The following is a 19,949-nucleotide window of genomic DNA, read 5'->3' on the forward strand; positions in this document are numbered from 1 at the left end:
ATAAATTTGAGGGCAATAATAATGATGATAGGCCAGGCACTGTGGCTCATGCCTGTAATCCCAGCACTTTGGGAACCCGAGGCGAGCGGACCACCTGAGGTCAGGAGTTCGAGAGCAGCCTGGCCAACATGGTGAAACCTCGTCTCTACTAAAAATAGAAAAATTATCCAAGTGTGGTGGTGGGTGCCTGTAATCCCAGCTACTTGGGAGGCTGAGGCAGGAGAATCACTTGTACCTGGGAGGCGGAGTTGCAGTGAGCCGAAATCGCGCCACTGCGCTCCAGCCTGTGGGCCAGAGCGAGACTCCGCCTCAAAATAATAATAATGATAATAATAATAACGCCACCAACAATACTAAGAGCTAACATTTACTGAGTGCTTACTATGCACCAGATATTGTTCTAAGTATACATTTATTATCTCATTTAACCATCCATAATACTGTGGTATAGACACTTTTATATCCATTTTATAAATAAGTAAACTGAGTTATGGAGAGATTAAACGACTTGCCAGTAAGATTCAAAGCCTGTGTACAAGCTCACGCTTGATTCTGGAGCCAGTGTTCTTAACACAGTATCTTGAGAATGTTAAACTAAAAAGTTTTTAATTTACAGAATTATTCTTTCCACAATTAAAAAAGAAATTATGAGTAATTATTTTTAGTTCTTTCTTCTCTTCAGGCATTTCCCATGGTTCTTTTCAAGACATAATACATATCATTTAGTGTTGTAGATCTGAAAAAACAAAAGTAGCGTGAAGATCAAAAATTTTCTAGAGACGGAGTCTCGCTACGTTCCCTAGGCTGGAACACCCAGGCTCAAGGGATCCTCCAGCCTCACACCTCTGAGTAGCTGGAACCACCCTGTCCGCTAAGGTCAATGTTTAATCGTATCTTTGTAGGTCTACTGACCAGTTAAAAAGAGGTGCTGTATACATTGGTTGTTGTCTTGTCAGAGTTTGATGCTTCTATATAGACCATTGTTTTTACATGCGAATACAATTGAAAGCCACTACAGATATTTATATTTACAACCCAAAGCTAGGTTTTAACAAGAAACTCATAAGGCAAAGGTGAGAAGTAAAATAATTTAGCGCCAAGTGGAGATATATGTGCAATGCTACTTTGTTGGTCTCAAAATATATTTTTCTTTTAGAAGACTGACAGGCTTGAAGTTTATGCCTCCAAAGACAAAAGTGATTACGTTTTGTTTAGTAGCTTGCAAAGTTGCCAAAGGCCATTTTTTCTACTCTTTCCCTGAAATTGGTTTATATGCTTATTAAAGTCATTTATACCTATTTGCAAATGCTTAACATAGTTTCAGATTTTAAGATTTCCCTGCAACTTTATTTCCCTTGAAGTTTACAGCAACAGAAGTTCATTTTTATTTTTAATTGCATTTATTCAGTAAGTAAACTCCGCCACAGAAAAACTTAGTAGACAAGGTGAGTTCCCCTGTGCTCCGTGGCAAAGAGTGCGGTGGGTGACATTGACCCATGGTTAGGTAATCTGGTAAGGAAAGACCCCGTTGTAACACATCTGAGCAACGAGACCAAAGGAAGGGCTTGCTGCCACGAGGCGAAGTCTGCTTTTTTGAACAGAGAGCTCAGCAGAGTTGGGCGGCAATCATGCCCAGCACTGCGGCCGAGGAGAAAGAGAGCAGGAGTATTACATTACTGCACCAAGAGTAGGAAAATATGATGCATGTTTGGGACCAGGCAACCGAAATCCCTTCTCAGCAGCGCCTCCCAAAGCCGGGCACCGCCTTCCTTCGGAGAAGGCGCAGAGTCCCCAGACTCGGGCTGAGCCGCACCCCCATCTCCTTTCTCTTTCCTCCGCCGCTAAACACAGACGAGCACGTGAGCGCCGCAGCCCGTCCCAGCTGTGCCTCAGCTGACCGCCTCCTGATTGGCTGAGAGCGGCGTGGGCTGGGGTGGGGACTTGCCGCCTGCGTCGCTCGCCATTGGATCTCGAGGAACCCGCCTCCACCTCAGGTGAGGCGGGCTTGCGGGAGCGCGCGCCGGCCTGGGCAGGCGAGCGGGCGCGCTCCCGCCCCCTCTCCCCTCCCCGCGCGCCCGAGCGCGCCTCCGCCCTTGCCCGCCCCCTGACGCTGCCTCAGCTCCTCAGTGCACAGTGCTGCCTCGTCTGAGGGGACAGGAGGATCACCCTTGTCGTCGCTTCGGCCAGTGCGTCGGGCTGGGCCCTGACAAGCCACCTGAGGAGAGGCTCGGAGCCGGGCCCGGACCCCGGCGATTGCCGCCCGCTTCTCTCTAGTCTCACGAGGGGTTTCCCGCCTCGCACCCCCACCTCTGGACTTGCCTTTCCTTCTCTCTCCGCGTGTGGAGGGAGCCAGCGCTTAGGCCGGAGCGAGCCTGGGGGCCGCCCGCCGTGAAGACATCGCGGGGACCGATTCACCATGGAGGGCGCCGGCGGCGCGAACGACAAGAAAAAGTAAGCCCATTCCCTCGGCCCGCCGCCTTCTGCCCCGGCGACCCCGCCCGCCTGCCCGCCTGCCCGCCCTGGGCTCCTGGGCCGGCCTCGGCGTTAATGGGATTGGGGGGGCAGCCTTTTTGTTTCTGCTGCTGCTCCCCTCCCCTCTCTTCCCCCAACCTCGCCGGCCGGGCTCCCCCGCTGTCCACGTCGCCATCTTGTCGTGGGGGGTGGGAGACGCCTCGAAAGTGCTTTCAGGGGCCGGGGTCTGAGCCCTGCTTGCCCTCCCCGCCGGCCGTGGGGGCCTCGCGCCGCCCACCTACCCGCCTCAAAAACCCAGCCTGCTCTGTGGCCCCATCCGGAGGGGACTTTACCCAGCCTGAAAACCCCGGGAAGAGAAATGAGCTGCAGCTCGGTAGCCGCGGTTTGCACCCGGAGCTTCCGCTCCTTCCCGCCCCCATCCTCTCCAGTTCCATTGAAAACTCGGCCCTGGGGCGGACCCTGCACGCTGGTCCTGGCTTTCCAGTGGACTTGGGGCCTTGAGTTCCCGACTGAGGGACTCGCGTGGTCGGATGCGATCTTGTCCTGTAGTTGTCCAGCCGTCGCGGGTGTCTTTGCCTTTGTGCATTAGGGATTTGCCGCGATGGCCTTAAGATGCGAACTTTTTAGTTTGCACGTGCAGGTTTTGTTTCTTTTTAATCGCCTTGAAAAACTTGCCTAGACTGAGAGTCAGAGTAATGGGAATTTAGGGAAATGGCAACATTTTAAAGAGAACTTCAGAATTGGATACTTGAGTTCATATCACCTGTCACGAGAACGCAGATATTATAAATGAATATATGCCTCATTCATTCTTCAAATAATGAAAATGTAGGGGCTGGTTAAATTTAGGCAGTTTTAATAATACTGAAAAAATATATGATGAGTGAATGAAATGCGGCACTAAAATGTTGCAAAAATTTTCGAACTGTCTCATTTTCCTGAAATTGAAGTATATTAAAGGAAAACCGTCAACATATATCTAAAGTAAGTAATCACTCGGTTAGAACTTAATGCAAGTTTTATAAATCACCTTGAAGTTTGAGTCTAAGGGGTACATTAGAGATTAAGAATTGTGAGTTGGACCAGTGGTGTTAAGAGCGGACTCCCCCATCCCCCAACACACACACAATTTTGCCCACTTTGGCATTTTAACTTTTAAGGAAATCATTTAAGGAATTGAAGATTTAGAGTAAGAGTTTTGGTTAGTAGACTGGCTTTGCTGTTAAATCCTTCCACTCTTCTGGCAGAGAGATTAATTTCCCTAATCAGTATCAGCAGAAGATAAACTTGTTTATATTCCTGCTGTTTTGTAGATCCCTTCTCCTGGTCCTTCTTCAATAGAATATTAAATTCTTAGTTTGTATACAGCAGAGAAGGTCACTTATAAAATTCAAAAAGTGAGCAAACAGGTCTAGATTAATTCCAAGAGTTACCAGGAATTAATTGCAGTTTATTTTGCGGAGGTGATTACAGTGCTTTTGATGAAATGATAAAGCTGCTATATTGTAAACGTAAGGCAGATTACCTCTGTGTAGTGCCAGTTTTCTATCCTTATTATATATTGAATCATACTTAATACAATGCATTAAATTATGTACCACTTTTTTTATATACAGTATCGAACTCATTGTTTTGCCATTCATCCGTTCAGAATATCAGAAGCAGTTTTGAAATGAATTAATAAATTAGCTACTGTTCATCAGCCCCAATTCTAAATAAGCTCTTAGATTTTCCTCAGCCCATCTGTTACTTTCAAAATTTTCTCATTTGAAAACTTGGCAACCTTGGATTGGATGGATTCATATTTCTTAGTATAGAAGTTCTTGATATAACTGAAAAATTAAGTTAAACACTTAATAAGTGGTGGTTACTCAGCACTTTTAGATGCTGTTTATAATAGATGACCTTTTCTAACTAATTTACAGTTTTTTGAAAGATAACTGAGAGGTTGAGGGATGGAGATTTTCTTCAAGCAATTTTTTTTCATTTTAAATGAGCTCCCAATGTCGGAGTTTGGGAAACAAATTTGTCTTTTTAAAAGAAGGTCTAGGAAACTCAAAACCTGAAGAATTGGAAGAAATCAGAATAGAAAATGGGTATGGTTATGATATTGTAGATTTAACGCAGGACATTTCATGTTGTTCCTAGTTATAGGGGCTGAACTTATTTAATAGCACGTGCATTTTGATTTTTAGATTTTTAAGGGAATGTCAAGAGAGTAATGATTCTGTTTCAGGCTTCAGGCCAGACTCCTTCAGAGTTTTCCAAAACAAATAATTACTGAATCATTAAAGTAAAATTTCTGAGAATAGATATTCCTTAATTTCCTTCATTAACTTTGGCCATTAAAAGTCAAGAAGCTCTCTCATTTATTAGCAAACTTTTCTCCTTATAATTCTATTTTGATTGTCCTTTTGTTTGAGGAAGCAGCATATGGTGCTTAAGAGCATAGGATCTAGAGGCAGATACCTCTGAGTTAAGGGTCCCAGCCCTTCACTTGTGAGCTTGAGCAAGTTACTGAATGCCTCTGAGCCTCTTTCCTCCTTTTGAAATGATGATAAGAATAGCAGCCATCTGAGCAGTTATTGTAAAGGTTAAATGAGATAATGCTTGTGAAGCACTTAGCCCATTGCAGGAGTCTTGATGACACTGTGTACTTGAAAATAGATGTTACCTGTTAAAATTCTTGTTTAAACTTCCACAACTCTTAAAACTCTTTTTTGCTAGTCCTTCCAGCTATTTCCTTTAGTTTCTTTTCTGTGTCTTCATGCATCTTTTCTATCTCCTGAAAGTGAAAAGACTAACATTGGATCCAGAGCTTGAAAAGCGTTTTTTTCCTGTTACAATGGGCAAAAGAGTACATCCTTGGGTTATATTGGCACCTAGTATCAGTTATTTTTCTTGAGCATCTGATCTGCTCTCTACTCTAGTGGAGCCCTCCTGCTTCACAATTGCTCACCCCTGTGTTTTCTCCCCAAATAGAATACTGAGTTTACTCCGGACTCTAGAGTCAGACATACACAGTATTCTAGTCTTACTGTTCATTTAAGCAAGATATGTGCAAGACACTGCATTCTTAGTACTGGCAGTAAGTTAAAACATTTTTCGTCTTGATGCCAAAGTTTAGACAATTTTATAAAAATTAACCTTTGTGAAAGATAATGAGTTGATAAAATATTCTCAGTAAAGCAGCTACGTGGTAGAAAAACTGTCCTTTGCTTATGAGTTTCTCCAGAGTTAAGACCATTGGGTTCCATCTGAAGGCAAGACTTCAAGCTTGTCTTACTGGTCTGTTTTGTGGCTCAATTTGTATGAAGTCTATGCACTCTTCCACACGTGTGTATTTACTGAACTATCGAGTTATTTTAGACTGAGAAAGTATTGGAGTTCATTCCTACGGTCCACTGCAGAGCACCTTGTGCAGTTTGGAGAATGTCAACTTTTCTACCTGTTAACTTCCATTGTCTTTACTTTTAACGCCATTGTCTGTGACTCTAATGGTGTCAGGGCTCAGGGTTTAGATTTTGTGGTTACATTCTATTCTTGTATGTCAAGAGTGGTGTATAGAAAGCTGAGGGGGATTATTTAGTCTCTTGACTGATTTTTTTTTTTCTGAAGAACTCAAAATAGTTTATTATGTTTGGTGGTGAAATAAAAATTGATGTGCATGGATGTTAAAGATTTGGGTTAAATTGTGTGTTCATAGATGCCTTCTCTTAGTATATAGTTTTTTAAATTTAGATACTTAAAATACTGTATCCCTTTATCTAAGATTAACATAAGTCTGTTTCTTAACCAGGATAAAAAAATCTAAATTTAAATGTGATGTTGGATGAGTTTCCGATCAAGAAATTGATTTTTTAAACTTTGTGACTAGTTACCCAGTGGGTGGATTTTACCCAGTGTGTGTATGTGTTTTCTGCTTAACTCTGGAAGGTTAGAAAGAGAATTTGAAACTAAGACAAGCCAAGCTTCTTGTTGCTCAGTATTTTTGGTAAAAATATGGTCAGATTGTTTAAATTAACTATAGGCTTTGGAATTTTAAAAATAATTATATCTCTTGGTCTCTTGACACATCAAGAATTAACTGTTTTTTATATGCGTTGAGTATTAATGGTCATGTTTTCTGCAGTAGAAATTTATAAACCCTTATTTATTTGCCAGACATGATCCCTTTAGAGAAATCTAGTATCTAAAACCTGAATTTTTGAAACAAAATTTAAAATTTTTGTTTCATAAAAACAAAAATTGTGATTACCTCATGGCTTTTTTCTTATAGCTTTTGATTGTTTTTTAAAATCGTAGTTCAAAAACATTAACCTAAAATTTACCATGTTAACCATTTCTAAGTACTGTTCAGTAGTGTTAAGTATATTCACATTGTGCAACTAACTTCCAGAACTTTTTCATCTTGCAAAGCTGAAATCATACCCATTAAACAACTCCCAATTTCCCCCTCTCCTCAGCCTCTGGCAACCACCATTTTACTTTTTGTTTCTGCAAATTTAACTACTCTAGATGCCTCATATAAATAGAATTATAGGGTTTTAATATTTTTGTGATGGGCTTATTTCACTTTGTGTAATGTCCTCAAGGTTCATCCATGTTGTAGCATGTGTCAGAATTTCCTTCCTTTTTGAGTCTGAGCAATATTCCATTATATGTTCCATATTTTGTTTCTCCATTCATCCAGCAACGGACACTTCGGTTGCTTCCACATCTTGGTTATTGTGCTGCTCTGAACATGAGTCTGCAAATCTCTCTTTGAAGCTTTCACTTTTTTTGGATACATATCCAGAAGAGGGAGGCTGGATCATATGGTAACCCTTTTTAATTTTCAAGGAACCACCATATTGTTTTCTATAGCAGTTGCACCAGTTTACAGTCCCACCAACAGTGCACAAGGGTTCCTATTTCTCCACATCCTTCTAAACACTTGTTTTCTTTCTTTCCTTCCTTCTCTTCTCTTTCTCTCTCAGCCATCTAATGTGGCAAAGTGGTAGCCATCTAATACGTTGAAGTGATTGTTTTTAAGGGCTTGTTTGTGGATAATTAACCAGCTGAAAGCTAACTACAGTTTGCCAGTGGAAGCTTTAACTGAAAGGAGAATAAGTACCTCTAAAATGAGAATTCAATTTTTCTAGTGACTTAGATTTGTTATGCCAGTACTTTTTCACAGAAACACTTTTTGGGTAAAATAGTGTACACCTGTTCTATTGTTGATAAAGCCCAATTTAATTAGGAAATTTGTTCTCTAAGATTTAAAACAATAATTGAAATAATGTATTTTTATTAAAAACTGTTCCCAAGATGTTAGCTTTTAGCTGTTCTGGTGATCTCAACTGTTATTTATGAGTGTTTCTTTATTTTAAAATTTCACCTTAACCGGTTACAGTTTTAACCATAAAGATTATTTCAACATATGATTTTGAAAATTTATTATCTTGTAAATGGGAAAATGTAGTGATGGAACATAGTTTACTGTATGTAGTTCTTCACTTGTTTGAAAAGTCACAATATATTTAGGCAAATTAATTTAAAAGTGTCTAGTATTTAATACTGCAATTTTCACTCATTAAGGGCAGGTGCCCCGTGTTTCCCCCTTTTTTTTTTTCCAAGTAGTTTGGGAGGATTTGTTTTTCCGGCTGAAAAATACTATGGTTAAAAATAAGGTTTAAAGGCGAAAGTTAAAGTCTTTGAGGGTTGGGATATGTTTCTGTTCTTAAGAGTCTTGTAAATTCAGATGCTAAGCAAATTTCTTTAAAATGATTTCTACCCTCTCCCTTTCCATTATAAAACTGGATATGTTTCAGTGGACCAAATCCCAAGTAGGCTGAATTTGAAATTTGTGGGCTGGGCGCGGTGGCTCATGCTTGTAATCCCAGCACTTTGGGATGCCGAGGTGGGTGGATCACCTGAGGTCAGGAGTTCGAGACCAGCCTGGCCAACATGGTGAAACCCCATCTCTACTAAAAATACCAAAATTAGCCAGGCGTGGTGGCGGGTGCCTGTAATCCCAGCTACTTAGGAGGCTGAGGCAGGAGAATTGCTTGAACCTGGGAGGCGGAGGTTGCGGTGAGCCAAGATCGCCCCATTGCACTCCAGCCTGGGTGACAGAGCAAGACTGTGTTTCAAAAAAATTAAAAAAGAAATCTGTGGTGTGAATACTGGTACGTGGTGTACACAGTGAGCTCTTAATAAGTATTTGAATTAACAAATGAGACAATGATTGAATAATTGGATGAACAAAGAGAATGCAGGTTTTTAAAAGGTTTCATTAGAAATATTGTCGGCCCGGCACGGTGGCTCCTGCCTGTAATCCCAGCATTTTGGGAGGCCGGGGCAGGTGAATCACCTGAGGTCAGGAGTTCAAGACAAGCCTGACCAACTTGGAGAAACCCTGTCTCTACTAAAAAAAAAAAAAAAAATAGCAGGATGTGGTGGCACATGCCTGTAATGCCAGCTACTCGGAGGCTGAGGCAGGAGAATCGCTTGAACCTGGGAAGCAGAGGTTGCATTGAGCCAAGATCGCGCCACTGCACTCCAGCCTGATGACAGTGTGAGATGCTGTCTCCAAAAAAAAAAAAAAATTAAAAAGAATGTTTTAATTCTTTAGTTCCCTGTCTGAGATTCACTGATTGGTAAGAAGAAAGTTGAAGAATCTCCTTTGACTTTTTTTGATATAGATATTTAAATTCTATTACTTTATAGTAAGGTTGGGGTTTATTTTCTTTGCTTTATAATAGAAGAGCATTGATTATTCTCTTTGCTTTATAATAGAATACCATTTAAATAGGAGTTCCCTGAGTGTGTTTACAATCATTTGATCTGGCTAAACTATTTTAATGTTAATGAAATTTTAAAATTTTGGAGGAAAAAATTTAAAAACTACACAGGTGCACAAAGAAATAAAAATCACCTGCTTTTTCACTATGTAGAGACCATTGTCTACTATTTCTCAATTCTGTGTTACATCTGTATGTTAATAACCGTAGGATTAGGGAATTAGTACTGTTTTTAACCTGCTTTTAAAAAATTTACATCTACATTTTTTTCCCATCTAAATAGTGAGGAAGAGTATCAGAATTTTGTAGGCTTGTGGTGATGGTTAAATTAGATAATATTAATGTTGGGTACTTAACATAATATATGGCTCTTAATACTCTCTAGATTTCAGATATAGTCTGTTTTACCATTACTGCCTTTTTATCAAACCTATTCTCAAAAAAGAGAAAAGTGCTGAGATTACAGGCGTGAGCCACCATGCCCGGCCTCATGGTTCTTTCTTAATAATAAATTAGAAGAAGTAGAATTACAGGGTCAAAAAGTATCCATTTTAAAGCTTTCAATGTAATTGCCTGTTTATCTTCTAGAAAGTTTGACCTAGTTGTATTTTAGAGTGTCATTTTCTTGAACTTTATCATCATTAAAGTTTTAAATTTGGAACACTGGCAATTTGATAAGTATATTAGGATTCTTCTTATTGCAAGTAGCAAAATACAACTCAATCTAGTTTAAGAGGGGAAAATGTAGTCATTGGCTAACACAATCTAATTTTGGTTTAAGAGACAAATCTAGAGTCTCAAATGATCTCAGAGTGTAATAATCCCTGACTTTTGTCTTGATATTACTTGGCTTGTATACCTTTGCTCTATTTGCATGCTGGCCTTACTCTGCCACTGACAGGCTGTCTGTATGGTGTGGAAGAGGATGGCTAGCATCCCCATACCTGCATCCATACAGTTTGTAATATAAAAAAAAAAAAAAAAAGTAAAAAAAACTCCCTCTCTCTTCTAGTGTCTATATATCAGTTTCCTAGAAGAAACCGTTTTGCCCTACTTGGCCATGTGAATGGAGTTCCCTGATTACATGAGTCAAATATGTCTTATTGTAGCATATTTGATGGTCTTCTTGTAGAATATTATCTTACTATACACAGAACTCTTGACCAGTGCTACCATTGTAATTAATGGGCCATGAGTTTTTGTTGCAAGTCATTTGAATTCATATTCTATAGTTTTCTACCAAGTGTAGTCATTCTGCAAGCTGTTCTTGTCATGACTTTTGGGAAGTTGAGTATTTCTTCTATGGGTTAGGGTTTTCATCTCAAGAAAAAGATGATCCTTTTCTCTACTAAATATGTGTTAAGATCACACATTTTTCTAGATCGTTTAGCTCTACTGTGTGATCTTACACAAATTGCTTTATTGGGATGATAAGAATAATTGCCTTATAGGATTGTTATGAGAATGAAATGATACATCAACTCATATGAAACACTCAGAACAGCTCTTGGCACAAAGTAAGGGCTTAATTAAGTAGAAACTATCCATATATTCATAATATTATAGTATTGGTTAAGTTGTTTTCAACATTGTTTAGAATCGCTCAAGCCTTCTTTGTGATAATCTGACGAAGGCTATTCACCACCAGTGAGTAAATAATAGTGGCAGAATAGTTACTGATGCTTTTCCTTTACTTGGTTTTTTTTCCATAAACATCTGGCCTTTGCAGACTAAATACTGGTTTATGTATAGACATGTTATTCTAAAATAATTTTCCATAGTGGTGTAATACTAAAGGAAGAAAAATGTTCTCAAAGCTATTTGTTTGGGATGTTAAAGAAGGGGGAAATTAAGAAAGCCTACATTTCCATGTCCTTTGTGTCCAGAATCTCATTAAATGTCTTTTAACTTGTTAGCAGAGGAAAGTTGGATATTGCCTGCCTTTGTAGCTAACATAGTTAAAATATTTAAATGGTTATAGTGTCAAACCAGTAGTTAAAGCCTTCACTGTGAATGGATGAAGGGATATTTTCTTGAATAATTTAAGTTGACTTATTTCAGTGGTTCAAAAAATTTCTTTAACGCTTAACCATGACTCAGGCACCTATTATACTATGTCCTGTAACAGATTGTTGTGCATTCATTTATTCAACAGGTATTTGTGCAGCTAATTTATTGAGTACAGCATTGAATCGTTGATGGCTTAGGCCACAGTTGAACATTCCGTTTTTTATGTTCATTCATTCATTCATAGCATATTCCATTTTTAAATTTTTCAGTTCATTGCACTTTAAAGTTTGAGGTTCTTGCGAAGTACAGACTTTTGGGTTTAAGTTTTGTTATTTAATGTCAACCACCACAGGCGCATTGGCCAGTCTGCTTTTAGAATTTTCATAGACATACATACACAAAACATTCTCACAAGACAATCTACTCATTTTCTTTTTTATTCCTGTGTTTCTTAACACAGGATTAATGTTCAGATCTCTTTTGGAGCAAAATAATCCTCTGAATTTTTGAGATGTACCCAGTGACCTCAGTCTGAGTATGTATACTGCATTAAAAAATGTAACCTTGTTCCTTTTAGTGGTCATTTGGTAACAGTTTGATCATAAACAAATGCAGCCTCAAACACAGAAGGCTTGAGGCAAGTATACAGAACTATGGGGAGATCATTTAGATGATGTAGAATATGCCTTTTCTTTTTTTACAATGCCACCAAAATGAAAACATGGTTTTAAAAATTCTCATAGAGTGTAACTTCAACACTGCTTTAACTCTATTAAACAAAGCACTGCCATGTTGTAATTCCTATTTATTACTCTCTGGAATTGTATAAGTTACCAAATCCGCCTTTTGTGTGATATCCTTTTCAAATATCTGAGGGTAGCTATCATGTTTCTTCCTTCTATTCTTAAAAAATAGTCCCAAATTTCTTGAATCTTTTAATTTAAAAATTATATATTGAGCATCTGATTTGTGGAAAGGCATAGGCCATATTAAAAATGGGGCTTCATATTAAAATGGGGAAAAGGGTGGAGATTCTCAGGTGGAATCTGAGATCTGCCACACACTCATAGTGTTACCTAACCCTTTTTAAAGACAAAGAAACAGGATCAGAAGGTCACTTTGGAAAATTTATTTGGTAATATTGGATAGGATGGATTAGTATAGTTGGAAAACAGAGACTCTTGCTTTAGGAGAGCTGCTCCTTTGTCATTTCCAGAATCTTCATCATGGTCAAGGTTTAGAGCTAAATATTTAATAGAAGAAGTCTTTAGGGTATGCTTTCTATTGTACACCCTTATTTCAATACATGTGTTTTTTCCTGTTATGTGAGTACTTTATTATTATTATTTATGCATCTTCTATTAAAGTTAAGCAAATAATTATTTCAAGGACACATTCTTCTACATACACACAAAGTTTAGGGTCACTGACCTTCTTAGGTTCCAGTCTTAGATCTGTTACCATCTAAGAGCATATAAATAAGGGAAACAGAAAGAAAAGGATTTACAAGCTGAGAAGGAAGCAATGCAAAGAGAGAAGACTGATAGAGTAGGTAATTTGGGGAAAGTCAGTGATACACAGCTCTTAACCATGAACAGTGATTCTTCACTCTTGAATGTTTGTGACATTCATGAAGGTATTAAAAGCTGACTTTTAAAAAATTGTTTCAGAGAACTGGAAAAAAATTCAGTTGCCACATTCTTCCTTAGGTCATCTTTGAACTCTACTCATGCACTTACGTGTTTAAGGCAAAGTTTTACTAAACGCACACTTGTTCTTGCTGGCTTATTGACTTTTACTGCTAGCTTCTTATTCTTAGCAGTTGTACCTCACATTACATAGTATTGTGAAACTCACTATATTCAGTGTTTTGCCTGACAAACATGGTATGTTATAGGATGTGTATTCAGTTATAGCTAAAAATAAATTATTCTCGTTTTTCAAAATTTGCTGGCCTACCTGTTAAGCTTTTGCTTTAAGACCTGCTAATGTTTCTCAAACTTCTGTGGTTAAATCACCTGAGTGTCTAGTTGCTCTATGGATTCCCAGGGACCCATTCGCCAGAGATTCTGATTTGGTAATTTTGGGATGGAACTCAGGGATCTGTAAATTTTACAAGCACTCAGAAATGAAACATAGACTTTAAACAGCTAAGAGTGCTCATCAGGATTATGTTGATATTATTTTTTAAACAGATGTGCCAAGCCTTTAATTTGAATTTCCAGGGTTGGGATTTGGCCTTCTATATTTGGGGGGGAAAAGTTCTATTGATGATTGTGGATATATACCACAGGTCAACCATTGAATAGTCTAGTCAGTGTAGTTAGTGTATTTTATAATTACTAAGTTCTAAGTATGTGGTGTATTAATGTCTTAGGAGGTGGATATATTTCCTGTATTTGTAAAGCATTTGGGTAGGTTTTTTAAAGAGAAAAGTATGTAACAAACTAGTTTTGAGCATTGCTCTTTTACTTCTTTGGGCATTTTTGAAGAACACGTAAGTATCTTCTTAGAGCAGAGGGGCTCAGAGTGGTCCCCAGATTATCATCATTGGTAACACCTACTTGGTGCATTACTAACTTAACTTGTTAGAAATGCACATTCTCAGGCGCCATTCAGACTTCATAAATCAGAAACTCTGGAAGTAAGGCTCAGCATTCTGTGGTTTTTTTTTTCTTTATTATACTTTAAGTTTTAGGGTACATGTGCACAACGTGCAGGTTAGTTACATATGTATACATGTGCCATGTTGGTGTGCTGCACCCAGTAACTCGTCATTTAACATTAGGTATATCTCCTAATGCTATCCCTCCCCGCTCCCCCCACCCCACAACAGGCCCCGGTGTGTGATGTTCCCCTTCCTGTGTCCATGTGTTCTCATTGTTCAGTTCCTACCTATGAGTGAGAACACGCGGTGTTTGGTTTTTTGTCTTTGCGATAGTTTGCTGAGAATGATGGTTTCCAGCTTCATCCATGTCCCTACAAAGGACATTAACTCATCCTTTTTTATGGCTGCATAGTATTCCATGGTGTATATGTGCCACATTTTCTTAATCCAGTGTATCATTGTTGGACATTTGGGTTGGTTCCAAGTCTTTGCTATTGTGAATAGTGCCACAATAAACATACGTGTGCATGTGTCTTTATAGCAGCATGATTTATAATCCTTTGGGTATATACCCAGTAATGGGATGGCTGGGTCAAATGGTATTTCTAGTTCTAGATCCCTGAGGAATCGCCACACTGACTTCCACAATGGTTGAACTAGTTTACAGTCCCACTAACAGTGTAAAAGTGTTCCTATTTCTCCACATCCTCTCCAGCACCTGTTGTTTCCTGACTTTTTAATGATCGCCATTCTAACTGGTGTGAGATGGTATCTCATTGTGGTTTTGATTTGCATTTCTCTGATGGCCAGTGATGCTGAGCATTTTTTCATGTGTCTTTTGGCAGCATAAATGTCGTCTTTTGAGAAGTGTCTGTTCATATCGTTTGCCCACTTTTTGATGGAGTTGTTTTTTTCTTGTAAATTTGTTTGAGTTCATTGTAGATTCTGGATACTAGCCCTTTGTCAGATGAGTAGATTGCAAAAATTTTCTCCCATTCTGTAGGTTGCCTGTTCACTCTGATGGTAGTTTCTTTTGCTGTGCAGAAGCTCTTTAGTTTAATTAGATCCTATTTGTCAATTTTGGCTTTTGTTGCCATTGCTTTTGGTGTTTTAAACATGAAGTCCTTGCCCATGCCTATGTCTTGAATGGTATTGCCTAGGTTTTATTCTAGGGTTTTTATGGTTTTAGGTCTAACATTTAAGTCTTTAATCCATCTTGAATTAATTTTAGCATAAGGTGTAAGGAAGGGATCCAGTTTCAGCTTTCTACATATGGCTAGCCAGTTTTCCCAGCACCATTTATTAAATAGGGAATCCTTTCCCCATTTCTTGTTTTTGTCAGGTTTGTCAAAGATCAGATGGTTGTAGATAAGTGGCATTATTTCTGAGGGCTCTGTTCTGTTCCATTGGTCTATATCTCTGTTTTGGTACCAGTACCATGCTGTTTTGGTTACTGCAGCCTTGTAGTATAGTTTGAAGTCAGGTAGTGTGATGCCTCCAGCTTTGTTCTTTTGGCTTAGGATTGACTTGGCAAGCATTCTGTGTTTTGAGAATTCTTCCAGGGGACTGTGATGAAAACTGACGTTTGAGAACCTTCATCTTAGAGTAAAAATTTTACATACACATTTTTGTTGTTTTATTTATCTAGCACAATACTTCTTTTTTTTTGAAATGGAGTTTTGCTCTTGTTGCCCAGGCTGAAGTGCAATGGTGTAATCTCAGCTCACCACAACCTCCATCTCCCAGGTTCAGTTGATTCTCCTGCCTCAGCCTCCCGAGTAGCTGGGGTTACAGGCACGTGGCAACATGCCTAGCTAATTTTGTATTTTTAGTAGAGACGGGGTTTCTCCATGTTGGTCAGGCTGGTCTCGAACTCCTGACCTCAGGTGATCCGCCCACCTCAGCCTCCCAAAGTGCTGGGATTACAGACGTGAGCCACTGCACCTGGCACAATACCTTATATATAATCTGGGCTCAAAGATTTGTTGAGAGGCTCAACACCAATTCTGAACCAGGAAAGATTTTATTTATATCACTAGTCAGGAATAATCTAAAAACAAAAGGCACATTCTTCTTACAAATAATATTTCAGTATACATTAATGTAAACACATGGAAAAGTATTAGCTACTTAATAAATTAACATGTAAATGAAAAATTTACATATTATGGCTATTTCAGATGTGATATAGATTTCATTTTCAGAAGGAACCCTCCAATGTAAAACAGTGATTCTTTTCCCCCTGTTTATTTTACTGCATTAGAAAATCACATTTAAAGTAAGCATTTTGGTGAGGTTTGGAAGGTGAATAAATCCATCTTTTCTTTAATTATGGATATTTAAGAGAGATGTTGTTGTGCCGTTTAGATAATAATCTAAACCAAGAAATTTAGTTGCTTTCAAAAATAAAATAAGTGTATGCATTCTGAACATTTTTCTTTAGAAACAAACCATTTCATCTGTTTTTTTGAATTTCAAATTAATTATACAGAATTTTCAAAATTTGAAAATTAGGTTAGCATGAGAAACTGAAGATACTGAATTATATTGCCTGTTCAGTCTATACTTTTCTTTAGGATATACAGTAGGAAAGAAATATGATAGTTCAAGTTAGATTACTACTTCTTTCAGAGTTTTTGACAAATGCAGGTACAGTGATAGTGTCAGTTCATGGTGAATTTTTGTTAAAATAAATTACAAAAAATTTGTGATCCTGGTATCTTGAAACTAGTTAATATTTGTAAACTTTGCTAACACTGTATATCACTGTATTCTGGTTTTATCTGTGCATCTATGAGTTATATGTGTGTATAGCTACATATGTTTATATTTATACACATACATTACACACAGGAGTGATATCATACTCAATTTTTTTTGTATAGCCTGCTCTGTTCATATAATACTATATTGTAGCATCTAGTATAAGCAAAGATTAATTTTTGTAGACTTTGCTTTTATCCTGAAATTTTGTGGTAGCTGGTTTAATGGAAAGACAATTTCTGTGACGTGTTTTGTCAGTTAGGGATTGACCCTGGTAAAATACTGCTGGATAACAACAAGCAATGTAAAAATACATTTGTTCCATAAGATAACCTCCGTGAAGGTAGAGACTTGGTCTGTTTTGTTTATTGCACCGTGTCCTGTTCTGGGAACAGTGTTAGACTCATAGAAGGTGATCGAGAAATATTTTTTGAATACATCAATAACATTCTCTAACATGTGGGTATCCTAAAGGTTTATTTTTAAAGTTTATTGATTAGAATTCAGAAGATATTTTCCCAGATAAAATAATAGATTGCTAGCTGTCTTGAAAATGTAATTTATATTTAATTTGAAATGTCAAGTTTTTGCTATTTTTTCCATTAAGTAGAGATAGGGTTTTTAAAAATTACATGTGATGTTTTAAGTATTCTGGTTTTGCAACAATTACTAGATAGAAAATGTAACAACAGATCCTATTAATACTTCCAATAATACATATAAAATACTTGTCTAAAAGTAACCCTCCTTAAAAAAACAAAGCTGGCCAGGCGTGGTGGCTCACGCCTGTAATCCCAGCACTTTGGGAGGCTGAGGCAGGCGGATCAAGAGGTCAGGAGTTCAAGACCAGCCTGGCCAACATAGTGAAACCCCATCTCTAGTAAAAATACAAAAAATTAGCCGGGTGTGGTGGCAGGCGCCTGTAATCCCAGCTACTCAGGAACATCGCTTGAACCTGGGAGGCGGAGGTTGCAGTGAGCGGAGATCGCACCACTGCACTTCAGCCTTGGGCGACAGTGCGAGACTCTGTCTCAAAAAAAAAAAAAAAAAGGCAATAGGATTAAGTATCAACTTAATGAAAACTTCATGACAGCACTTTCTTGAAAAAGACTGTGGAAACCAAAGTTAGTAAACTCCTGTTTCTGCCTGGGTTCGGAAAACATAAAGATGATAAAGATGTTTAAGTATTCCTTTTTTTTTTTTTTTTTTTTTGAGACAGTGTCTTGCTCTGTCTGGAGTGCAGTGGCACAATCACAGCTCACTGCAGCCTTGAACTCCTGGGCTCAAATAATCCTCCTGCCTCAGCCTCCTGAGTATCTGGAACTACAGGAGTGCACCATTACACTCGGCTAATAATTTAATTGGTTAAGAACATTAACTATAACTCACACATTTTCCTGACCACATTAGCTTAGGACAAAACAGTAAAAGACATGAGTGTAGATGAAAGCGATAAGGGAACTAATCTTAAACACTGAACCTCTTTTCAGCAAATTGGCTTTCTAGTTTCTCAGCTCTCTCTTTACACCTCTAAATCTCTTTCCTGGCAAGATCACTTATTTGCCTTGGTTTATGGTGATACTCTTCATTGTTATACTGGTGGGTGACTGTTTTAATTGATAGCTGTTTTTTTCTACTTCAGGAAGATGACACTGCTGGCTCTGATGTTTACCTTGTGGCTAATGCCTATGTTTGCCTGTGTTCACATTTATTCCATGATTCATTTGTTAACATTTACTAAGCTGCTTTTCTGTGCCAGGAACTTGGCTAGATAAATAAATGGTTGTTTTTGTACACAGAATTAGCTGTCATAATCAGTTACTGTAGCATTTATTCTTGCAAAAATATATATTTATACTTCAACTAGTGATCGAATCTCAACTTATTAATTCATACATTCAGCCAGCACATAATTGAATACTTCTTATGTGTCAGAAACTGTTCTAGGTGCTTGGGATGTTCATTGAACAAAATAGACAAAAGTCTCCGCCTCTATGGAACTTACTTTCCAGTGAAGGTGTGGATTGGTGGGATAGAAAATAAAATAATCAAGTAAGATATGTACTTAGGCTTTCATAAAATACAGCAGGGCAAGAGGACCAAGATGGAGGCAGTGATCAGGGAATCTCAATGAGGGTGAGACTGCGACGAAGACTTGAAAAAGGTGGAGAAGCAAGCCTTGTGGGTATTTAGGGTAGCAGTAGTCCAGGCAAGGGGAACAACTAGTGCAAAGGCTCTAGGAGGCAATGTGTTTGAAGTGTTTTAAGAACAGTAAGGAGGCTAGTATGGTTAGAACAGAATGAGCAAAGGGGGCTAAGTGGTAGAAGGTGAGATCAAAGAGGTAATGAGGCCATTGTGGAGGCCCATATGGACTATTGGAAGGGCTTTGGCTTTTACTCTAAATGAGGCGAAAACCATTTTAAGCAGAGAGGAGTGATATGACTTGATTTCTTGTTAAAAGGATTATTCTAGTTGCTGTTACAGAAAAAGATTACAGGGGTGCAAAGAAACAGGGAGACAAAAGAATATAAGATTTTCACTGTAACTTATATCTAGTATGCTTGCTTATACTTGAAAATGCATATCCAGATAATTGTAGTAAATTCAAATATTATGTTTATTTAATAGTACTAACATTGATATGCTGGTTAATTATGATTAGGAGCACTAATAAAGCACAAATCAGGGATTCCCAAAAAGAATGTTGAAAGGGCAGTCAGTTTTTCCTGTGCCAGAAATCAAAGTCATAGCAGATTTGGGGCAAATATGTCAAAGTCAAACTTACACACATCACTACTGAGAAGACAAAGATGAATGTGTGACAGTTTCCTGCCCCCAAGAATCTTTAAGCATTGTAAAGGAAGATTAATATAGCCAAATAACTAGAGTGATCAGTTCTACCAGAGAAGACCAGTTTTGGAAGCCAGAGGAAAAAAAAAAAAACAGAAACAAAATGATGTTTGAATTAAATCTTTGAAAGTTTCTCTTATAAATTTACCAAGCCACATATTGGGAATGGTACCCCAGGCAGAAGGAGTAGAGTAAGCAAGCCAGAAAGGAAATACTATGGTGCTTTTGAGTAACTGCAGTGTGGCTGAAGAATGTGGAAAATGATGAGGATAAAGAGGTGGACAGGGAACTAGGTAAGGGAGGGCTTCCTTTTAAATAATTAGACCTTGTCCTGTGTACATTTAATGGGATTTTAATCAGGCCATAATGCCAAATTTCTTTACTTCGGAAGGATCTTTATGGTGATGGTTTCAGAAAGAAATTAAAGCAGAGTAACAGTGGTTAGCAATAATGATCAGCTA

The 19,949-nt window shown here is 38.3% G+C and overlaps 1 protein-coding gene across 4 annotated transcripts in view; it reads left to right on the forward strand.

Annotated features, from left to right (window-relative positions):
• Nucleotides 1–1,425: 1,425 nt before the first annotated feature.
• HIF1A (hypoxia inducible factor 1 subunit alpha) overlaps nt 1,426–19,949 on the forward strand; it is a 53,423-nt gene continuing 34,899 nt past the window's right edge. For 2 of the 4 annotated variants that reach the window (XM_003831627.5, XM_034937653.3), the window contains exon 1: nt 1,426–2,451. In XM_003831627.5, coding sequence (XP_003831675.1) covers nt 2,417–2,451 — 35 coding nt within the window. In that variant the 5' untranslated portion in view covers nt 1,426–2,416. The remainder of the gene's footprint in view (nt 2,452–19,949) is intronic. The other 2 variants (XM_008956978.4, XM_034937652.3) reach the window with 1 other exon arrangement.

Source organism: Pan paniscus, chromosome 15, assembly GCF_029289425.2.
Source record: "Pan paniscus chromosome 15, NHGRI_mPanPan1-v2.0_pri, whole genome shotgun sequence".
Taxonomy (NCBI): domain Eukaryota; kingdom Metazoa; phylum Chordata; class Mammalia; order Primates; family Hominidae; genus Pan; species Pan paniscus.